Source organism: Saccostrea cucullata, unplaced genomic scaffold (assembly GCF_032062105.1).
Source record: "Saccostrea cucullata isolate Sc308-1 unplaced genomic scaffold, CSIRO_AGI_Scuc_v1 ctg1621, whole genome shotgun sequence".
Lineage (NCBI taxonomy): Eukaryota > Metazoa > Mollusca > Bivalvia > Ostreida > Ostreidae > Saccostrea > Saccostrea cuccullata.
Window position 1 is genome coordinate 125,387 of NW_026923444.1, and position 10,584 is coordinate 135,970.

The following is a 10,584-nucleotide window of genomic DNA, read 5'->3' on the forward strand; positions in this document are numbered from 1 at the left end:
AAAACAAAATTACAAAAACTTGTCATTCATACAATGATAAACTTAAACACAACTCTGATTCAGAACTGGCTACATGTATAACACTAAGTACACAACAAAAAATATATCACAGGTCATCTTACATACATAAGTAGCTAAAATTATAAATATATATTTAAGTTACTGAAGCGATAAATTCTGAGACTTCTAGCTCAGAGGTCTATATAACAAATTCCAGTTAAGTATATGAGGCAACAATAAAACAAAGATACAAATGGCATATACGGATAAAGTCTTTGGCAAGTTTGATACAGCACAATTTGAAGTTAAACAAAACAATTAAGATGCTTTAATATTACCGGGTAGCAAAATTAAGTAGAAAAAAGATAACCTAATTCATATACGAATACCATTTGTTTTAGACTAGTACATATACATGTATTTGAACAGTTTTTCTCTCTCAATACATTCACTTAAATTCAATAATTTTCCATAGTGTCTAAAGTACACTTGAAAAAGATTTTTAAAGAGAATATCGATGACATTTGTGACATTTCATAAACAGTAAAATACTTTTAAAATTTTCTACACATATACCGGTACACATGCATTTATATGGCAGATATCTAATATTTACACAAATGTACATTCATAACTCTCTATAGTTTAAAAAAGAGAGAGAGAAGAGACAAATGATTGTGGCCTCTGTTTGAATCACTGAGCGCCATCTTAGTTTCCATGGTGATGTTAGCGGGGAGGAGCTCGCTGGCTGACCCTGATTGACCCAATGTAGGCGGCTCTTATCAGAAACAATATACCAATCACAAAAGCCCCTGTGAGGAAAATGAAATACATCTATATCACAAAAGTGGACCAAAAAATCAACTTTTTAAAACAAAAGAGAGCAGGGTAAAAAAAGAGCCATTTAACCACTGTAACTTACCTATCCACACAGTGTAGATACCCCCCGAACCTCGTGCAATCTCATAGGTTCCAACCTAGTAAAATGATATTAAGTGAAATTCAACAAAAATTATACTTTAGAACAAATCATATAATACTGGATAAAAGAACATTTTTTTATGTGCTTTCTCTTGGATAAATGTACCTTACTATCAATCATGCAAACAAGTCAGATTAAACTGAAGCCGAGAGTAGCAGTGACAAAAAAAACAGCATTCTTTAAGCATAAATAAGTGGTCTTTATTTGCATTATTGATATTTAGAACAATTCTCAGGTAAGCTTGGACTTTCAGTAAGGCGTGGCATTCTCAGCACTACGTAATAATGTCACTCAAATGGCAAATAGATTCTTATTGGTTAAGAAATTGATAACATCAGGAACTTTAAATTGTTGTTGACAACGATGAGATGACTTAAGCCCCACCTCTTCGCCGGACAAGACAATGTTATTGGTTAATCAATACACTACTTAGCATTTGCCCAAATTTCTATCCCATGTATGACAATGAATGAAAGCTGTTAAATTTCAGATGCTAATTATGTAAGGTTGAGAATGCCACACCTTGCTGAAAATCTAAGCTTACCTGAGAACTGTCCTAAGTTAATCCAATCTAAAAACTTACAGTTACACCAATTCCAGCTCCAAGGAAAATAATCCCCAGAATGAGGTATATCACACAGCGAGTTCTTGTATATGCACTGTCACAAGAGGACCTGAAAATATTCATTATTGATTGTTACAAGTACATATTGAGGTGAAATCAAAGGAATCAAGTGATACAAGATTTTGAGGTTTCTGTGAACTTACACTCTACTGCAGTGTGGGCAGCGAGACAGCTGGCTCCACCCAAGTGTACTGAACTGAAAGAATTGAGACAAATAGATATTATTTTACATATCATTAAAAATGGTGAAGTAGAATATACTGCAGTGATACAGCATATATATACATGTACACATTACACACATATATACAAGTATATTTATTTCCTAAATAGTTTGTACAGAAATCTCAAAACAAAATTATTGGATTTACCAGGGACCTATATACTAGTATATAGGTCCCTGGATTTACTGTAAACCAACTATTATTCGCATCATCTTTTATTCGCGATTCGTCAGTTTAAAATCAGTACGCAATGATTAATTTTAGTGACCGAGGAAACATTCTCTACAAATTCTTAGCAAAATGTATGGTTTGCGGCGATTAATATTCGCGAGTTAAAAGAGGTCGCGGAACTCGCGGATGTTTCTCGCACGCGAATAAAAGTTGGTTTACAGTATTTTTGAAGTCTTGAATATTTTAGCCATCCACATTGAATTTCATTTACCTTTACTGGACTCCAAACCAGTAAGTTTAAAGAAGGAAAGAATGATGGGTGGATTTTTTTTATGCTTTGTGAAATCCTTTTTAATAAATGATAACAAGAAATCTTACGACAAATATCTGAGAGCAGTATGCACAGATGAACCTCTCAGATCCTGGGCTTCGAACAATAACTTGAGTAGGGCCGCCTAGGTTGATGATTCTCTTACTAGCAAAAAATAAATGTTACAAATTGAATGTTGTAACTCTGCATCTTTTCATTAAATTTAACAAATCGGAGTAATGATTTTGTGTATCTCTTCATACCATAAAAACAAAAATTAAATATTGATAATCATGACCTTAAAGATTAGTGATTTCCAAATCATAAACATTGTTGATTTTCAAATCATAATCATTTAAATACTGTGATTTTCAAATCTGACATAAACATTAGTGATTTCCAAGTAGACAAACAACTTGTATTAATTAATTCCCTTACCAGCTTTGTCTTGGACAGGCTATCCTGGCTGCTGTACTATTACAAATCAACAGACAATTACAGGGGCATCGTATGTATCTCTTCCCTGGGGGTGGTCCCTTGATTGGCTGAAAATAATAGATGCACACAAGTTACATATGTAATTTTATACGTAGTAAGGTAACATTTTAAAAATAAATAAGATCATCAGCTTTTTCAAATTCTTGAAGGGAAAATATGGGTAATGAATATTTTGTGAATTAATTGTTGGTGATTAAACCTCTTAAATGAAAGAAAGATAGTTTTAAATATTTTGTGAATGAAATGTTTGAGATTTTGATTGAAAAGTTATTCAAATAATCAGCAATGGTATAAACTCATAAAAAGGGAGGAGAGGTTACAGAAAACAAAAGAGGCTTACAGTGGCTTCATTGCAAACAGAACACTTGACAACATGTTGGTTCTGTTTTCCCTCCACATTGATCAACGCCTGACAGACTTTACAGTTGATCATGGGGATCCCACCTTGTGGGGTGGGGGTGTATGGTGGTGGCAACTCATCTGGTAGGATGGGTGGGGGCACTTGACCAGGGGGTGGTGCTGTAATAATGATGCAGAAAATTATATACATGTACTGTTTACTTCTTGTCCTAAGAATATGTTTAATCACCCTTAAAAAATTTCTTGTCATTTTGATCCAAAGTCTTTCACATGTGTCTTTAACTCTTATTATGTGAATTTCTTTGAGCTCCTAAGAAACAACTTCTACTTTGGAGGAATTGTTGGAGAATATACACCCAGATTCTGGATGTTCTTAAAAAAACCTATTTTTCATTCTCAGTTTTTATTTCTCAACAAACCTCTTGATTATTAGAGTATATTCTTCAACAATACCCATGACTCAGGACTTATTTCTATTCTACTACACCTAATGTTTAATTAAATAAATTTGTACATAGATAAATGGAGAAACAAGATTTCTATCCACACCTCACAATTGAATGCTACTCCTCATTCAGTTGTACTTCAGTAGAAAAAGTGCTATGAAATCCCAATCTCAAACAAACTTTTTCCAACAAGTTGTGTCACAATCAAAAGATACTTTAATCATTTTCCTAGTGAGAGCAGCAAAAAGAGGAATCATTGATTTCAATTTTCTATTAAACTGCTGATGACACTTATGATTTTTGAGAATAATAGCCACAGCATATTGGCTCTTCAGTCATATGCATTAACAAATAAAAGCTATACTTAAGCTATTTCTCTAAACTATCTTTGAGACAATACAAACACATGAAAATTTAAGTAATTTCTTAAACAAATAATTTATTAAAGCATTGATGCTTTCAGTCACACATGTTATTTAACTGTCATACGTTTTGTAATTGTTTTAAACAAGCAAAAAGTTTTCTTTAGGTCCTTCTGTTTGTCACATAATATGAATAGAGATTGTGTTACCAGGCTAACACAAATGCATGGGACACTGAACCTGATATGTGACATGCACCTTGCTGCAAAACTTCCTTCTGAGGCAGGCATCATTGCATTGCAGCACACAACAAGTTTGACCTTCCTGCATCAATGTTTGAATAAGAACCCAAAACAATACATTTGAAAATATTGTTAACATTCTTAAATTCTATCTAAATTGTAAAATAAACTATTATACTCTTTTATCCTATACAAGGAGATGTCATGTTCATCCAGTTTTTTTTTTTTTTTTTTTTTTTTTTTTTTTTTTTTTAAATTGCATTTTTCTTGTAAAACAGTCTGATTACTTCTCAATAAATAAGCCCCGTTTTTGTACTCATCCCCTGAGTTCTTTGATTTATATCTGTTGTTTTAATCATCAAGCCGATGCTGAACCCGTCCGTATTATACTTCGTAATTCCTTTAGATACCTTCATCTTTCAACTTCCTCTTTAACTTTATGATAAAATAAATATTTACAACAGAAAGTCATAAAGTTTGTTAACAAATAAATAGAAATCTACTTCTGATATTATTAAAACCTACCTTGGGAACTGTAAACCGGCGGGGGCTCTGAATTATTGCTCCCAAGTAGAGGAGCTCTTTCCTCCCCGTCCGCCATTTTACTTTGTCTTATTGAATAATATCACATGATTGGTCATGTGATAAAATACGGTTTTACAGTACTGCGCAAAAATACAGAAAACCACCTGTCTGAGCATGACAAATCACCATCTACCATTTCGTAACTGTCGGGATGAAAATCATTTGGAAAGCTGTTGTTTCACTTGCTGGCTAATAAGATCTGACTTCAGAAATCATGAGCCCGGGGGTCTTTTTTATGCATTTCTATGTATTATAGAATTATGAATTTGTTAAATTTTATTTTAGTTCCTTCTAAAATATCAAGGTATTCAAACAGCTAAAACGTTTACCTAAATAAAAGCTTGTGAGGAGTATAACTGACTTATGTCTCTCGTAAATATATATTAAATTTCCTACAATAAAATGATAATATATAACTGATTAAAACATCATTAAATATTTCCTTTGAAATCTTTTTTTTTTAAATATTGATTATACATATCATTGAGAATGAAGTCTTTAAAATTATAAGACACTTTTATTATTTTTTTCCTAATAATGTATGCTAACTTGAACCAGGCTACATTAGAGGAAATGTGTTATATTCTATGCTATAATGTAACATTTGAAAATGGGAAATATTTTTTTTGACTTTTTTTCCATTTTTTATAACCCCCATTTTTTTTTTTAATTCATCAATTTCTTTAATTGTGATAATTGAATTTCAACGCCAAATTTTTTATTCATAAATAAAAGACAAGCTCTTTTCACAACTTTACGCCCATTTACTATAATGTCTGACAAAAAATACATGTTAATAGATATGGGATTTCTCTCTTTAATTAACTACTTCCTATACTTTATGTCGTCAACAAGGTCAATATGTTCCGTCTTTTTTTCCAAATATCAAAAAAGATAAGATATTACGGAAATCCATATACAATAACATATTCTAATTAAAATTAGATCTTTGATCCGTTCCAGTTGGATAGCTATATACAAAAAGAGCTGTGACGTGTCGTATATGAAATTCCATATTAGAATAAAATTGTCTTGTAAAATCTTTATTCCAAAATTGTATGTAATTTGTTTTGAACATATTTTATTGACAATATGTCAAAGTGATCGGACACAAGTTCTAGCAACTTAGATAGTCCTCTCCCATACATAATATCTCAATAGCCATACAACATTTACAAAATTTTACAATAATATATACATGTACATAGAAGAACAAAGACAATTGTTTTATGAATAAGGAAATAATATCAGAAGAAAATAAATTTTTATACATAACTTTTTGTTTTCTATTGTACAAGTAACTTTCCAACCATTCTAACATATTACCATACATTTTTAATTTATAAATCAGACCCCTATGCCAAACCCTATCAAAAGCTTTTGATAAATCACAAAAAACCATACAACAATATTACCCTTCATCAATACTTTTTACAATAGTATGATATGCTTCTAAAAGTTGGTACACAGTTGAGTGACCAGGCAGAAAACCTGCCTGATATTTGTAGAACAAATTATTTGTGTGAAAAAAATTATATACATGTTTGAATACAACTCTCTCAAATATTTTACTTACACAACTCAAAAGAGATACAGGTCTATAATTTGAAGTGACTGATGGGTCATCTTTTTTAAATAGTGGAAGGACATGTGCTAGTTTCCAACTTTCAGGATAAACTTTGAGTCTAAGAGATTTATTAAATAACAGACAAAGTGGCTTAGCTATGGATTCTTTACAAGATTTTAACATTTTGTGGCTGATACAATCAGGGCCCACAGCTTTATTTATGGGGAGGATAGAAATAACATCAATAATCTCACTTTCTTGGATATTTACGTCACAAATTTTTTTTACATTTTTGGACTCAAAATCAGGTATCTCTCTATTTATATTTCGGTTTCAATTTTTTTCCCTTTTCAGGAAGAATAGAAATGAACCTATCATCCCATGTATATTTGTACATTTTGATCAGTACACGATTTCAGTTATCTTCAAGCATGACACCTTTATTTTTTGACAATACTTTCTAAAATCCACATCCATAAATAACTACCAAACTATGAATAGGGCATAAAACAAAAATAAGGAAATCTGGTGTCTAGAAGTTAAGCCCTATATAATATTACATTGATCAGGTGGGTAGAACATCCCATCTAGTCAAATTCAGTATAAAAATTAACAAAATTAAAAGCCTAAAAATTAGAATGAAACACATCGGTCAAAATGAATCCAGCAATAGGTTATATTTGTGAAAAGATCAATTTCTTTTGATCTAAACAAATGAAAATCACATTCCTCTTCAAAGAGAGAGGGAGAGAGAGGATCGTCAAATTTTTCTCGGAGGCAAATGGTGTCAAAAGCCTCTGAAATGTTGTGACAAAAAAATTAAAAAAAAAAAAACAAAAACAAATAAACGAAACAAAACAAACAAAAAAGCAAACAAAAAGGGTAAAGGGAAACTAGCCAATGTTGAAAAACAAACCATGTTTCTCTAATAGGATGGAAGGGCCGCTTCAGACATTCCTCACAAACTATCCTGTGTTTCCTCGATTTGGGGTTGATCAATGTTATATTTTATAAATTAAATAACGCTGAAATATATAAATTAAATAACGCTGAAAGTCAGGATTGTGAATCTAAAGCAAACATTTTTTATTAAAAAAAATACAAATATGAAGAAAACAGCCAAGAAATAAATACAAAAAAACAACAACAACATATTCTTCAAATTTATATGGTACTTATCCCCCAAAATGGGTAGATCAACCCCATCCCCACCCCCCTTTTCCATCCTCTACTTAACAAAATAAATATATATTAATTATGATGTTAGTTCTTGAACTGTTTGATTAACTATGCGAAAGAGATCACTAAGCCTTTTATTTTGAAAAAAATCCGTTTTCAAGTTTGACATTATAAGTTATTAATGTTGTGCATAAATTAAATAAGCATTAAAACGTACGTGCATCATGCGTTAAACTCTCACCATTTCCCAAATACTAATATTACTAATTTTAAAACTAAAAAAAAATGAAGTGTTGTTAGCAAAAAAAAAAAAAAAATAATAATAATAATAATAAAATAAACAAATTTCTGAACTAAATTGTATAGTGTGTAACACAGGCTTTTGGATCGCTTGAAAAAAAAAATTGTGTGTAAAAAAAAATTTTTTCAACACCTCAATTTTTTTTCTAAGCGATCTTAAGGCCTGTGGTGTGTAACTATGTTTACTAATATTTCGGATTCACTATACAAATGTACTTCTTTTTAAATAAATATTACACGAAATATTGCGATTTTAAGCTACATGTAACTGTGAAAACATTTGTATTTTATTCTAAGAATATTACTGAATTACTGACTTAAGTGTGTATTGATTACATTTGTGTCGGAAGCCAATTGAAAATCCGGGGGGGGGGGGGGGGTAATTGAAAAAGAAAAAGAATTTAAACCTGTAAAAAATTGACAAGAAAAAGAAAATTTGTCCATTGTCCAAACTCGTAGTCAAAACCCGAAAATCCTATTTGAAAGGGGATCCAATTTCTTTTTTTTTCAAGCACTACCACTTACTCTCTTTTCTTTGACTACACTGTAGCGTGTCTGTTGAAAGAGCAAAAGGGGGGGGGCTAAACCAATTTCACGTTGTTCAATGCCTATATTATGTCTATCTTTGCAAGAAAGGGGTGTAAGCATCCCTAGCCCCTCTCTCCCCCCCCCCCCCCCCCCGTTCCCGACGCCTATGGATTAAATCACAATTGTGAAAACCAAGTCATAAATATGTGTTAATATGCTGTTGAATTTAGAACCGGTTTCATGATCAAAATTCCACGACCCGGCTCAGTTTTCAACGGACTAGGGTCTAAATTCAACACCTTTGGTCTCACTATTCAACGTTGAAAAATGACCCCCGGGTCAATTTTCAACTCGGTTCAAAATTCAGCGTTACACCTGGGCTTATTGCTCAAAGAGCAATTGCCGGCTTATGTCATCCTGTTCAAGGCAGGAAATCAACCCCATAGTCGCCATTTTAAAGTTACGTGCAAAAATATAGTTCTTACTCTCAACCGCTTTTGAGATAATGCAAACGCTAAACAAAGCAACAAAAATAAAACGAAGTTTTATCTATATAAATACACATTAGTAGTAATGACTTTGAAAACTACAGTCCTAATTAAGTCAAAGAACATAGTTCATTAGCGTAAGGATTTTTGATAATCAGTGTTATCGTAGTTCTCTACACATACGAGGTAAAGCAAGAGAGGGAACCAGACTGGCCTGTTTGTTTACATTCAGCTGCGGTACCAGATTCTGACAAAATTGGACCGTGGTATTAGGACTGAAAAACTCACTGGCAGTGTCTTATAATTCATATTGATAGTTTTAAAATATTTTTTTCATCAGAATATAAACGTGATTCATGTAAAAAAAAATTCATTCTACTCTGTAAATGAGCCCGGCTCTCTGTACTTCTGAGTACTTTGATTGTTCTTATTCATGTTTTTTCAATGCATGGATAATATGCATCAGTTACATGTGAGTTACCTGTATTTGGAAATATCTTAATTTCGACAGACCTTGACGGAGAGGATAATCTGTATGTGTACCACAGGCACCTGAGGTTACTTATTTTTCTTTCAATAAAAAAAAATCACCCTTTGTGTATGGTATTATTAGGTAGAGGTATATTTCTTATTAAATGAAAAGTAAGTAACGTCAAGTGCCTGTGATATTTTCCTGTCACTGAATAAATTTTATTGAAGCACTTAAACTGGGGACTGACACTGAAAACAAATTCCATCGCAGACCTATCAGACAGGGGAGTAATAATCAAGAATGAATTCTGGAATTTCCTGATTTTAATATTGCATGAACATCTGCTATGTTATCTCATAGAATGGTCTATATGATATATGATATCCTTGATCTTTTTTTTTTTTTTTTGGTCCGTTTTTCGCTATTTAAACATAAAAACAGGAAAAATTATCAGGGTTCCGAAACTCCTTCGAAGAGTACTTTTTATATACGGTAAATATGACATTTTTAAACGTGCTAATTTCAGAGAATTTTTATTTTTATTTTGAAAAGGGTATTCAGACACAACTTAAAATCACACAAAACACAAAATACAACATCCTGAAACCAATGGCCAATGATTATTTCATCACAAAAAGCTGGCGTGCAATAACAAGTGCACTTTAACTGATCAAGTGATGAAGACAGTTCAATTCAAATGAAAAACTCAATAATAATTCCTATATCTGAAAATAATAACTATTGATAAATTTATGAGTAAGTACATTACCTCCCAAATTTGGATTATCATATGCGTTCTCGTGAGCTATTTCCGCCATGTTTATAAAGGTGTACAATTTTTATCGCAGTGATATCACTTGTTCCATAAAATGTTGATACTGAATTTATCTCGATGCACAGACTGTCACGAGTCAATGATTCTACCTTTGTTGTGAACTGAAAATAAGAACGAGGGCGCTTTTGATTGGCATTCGGCAGGAATCTGGGCGTATTATCGTTTTACTAACGGCGTGACAGTTTGCTTGATATTGCGTGCTAAAATTTCGTATGCTGATTATCATTTTACTCATCGATTGGATGTTTGATTTCAATGGAATCAATAATATTTTGCATATGAAACATAGAACCCAACAATACCACTGACAATACTGACCAATCGTATTGAATGATATGTTGACCATTATGCAGTTACTTAAACAACAATTACATGCGGACGGACAAAGCAAGTTTTACAACCGATAATGA

General features: G+C 32.1%; 1 protein-coding gene across 2 annotated transcripts; it reads right to left on the minus strand.

The window, feature by feature from the left end:
• Positions 1-439: 439 nt before the first annotated feature.
• On the minus strand, positions 440-10,259 carry LOC134264047 (type 2 phosphatidylinositol 4,5-bisphosphate 4-phosphatase-like). Of its 2 annotated transcripts, none has more exons than XM_062746345.1 (8): positions 10,109-10,259; positions 3,151-3,329; positions 2,751-2,857; positions 2,381-2,477; positions 1,751-1,803; positions 1,566-1,656; positions 923-977; positions 440-812 (listed from the first exon to the last, which is right to left on the minus strand). In XM_062746345.1, the coding sequence occupies exons 1-8, from the start codon at positions 10,155-10,157 to the stop codon at positions 727-729; spliced, it is 717 nt and encodes a 238-aa protein (XP_062602329.1). In that variant the 5' UTR covers positions 10,158-10,259; the 3' UTR covers positions 440-726. The 2 variants fall into 2 exon arrangements, with proteins under 2 accessions (XP_062602329.1, XP_062602328.1); XM_062746344.1 differs by lacking the exon at positions 10,109-10,259 and adding an exon at positions 4,746-4,875.
• Between the last annotated feature and the right edge of the window lie 325 nt (positions 10,260-10,584).

Bases quoted from the DNA above. Each gene is read 5' to 3' on its own strand.
- LOC134264047 (XM_062746344.1), bottom strand. From the start codon at position 4,821: ATGGCGGACGGGGAGGAAAGAGCTCCTCTACTTGGGAGCAATAATTCA. The intron at 2,858-3,150 runs GTAAGCCTCTTT...TATTATTTTCAG, and splicing joins CTGTTTGCAATGAAGCCACT to CCAATCAAGGGACCACCCCC. The intron at 978-1,565 runs GTAAGTTTTTAG...TCATTTTACTAG, and splicing joins GAGCTGGAATTGGTGTAACT to GTTGGAACCTATGAGATTGC.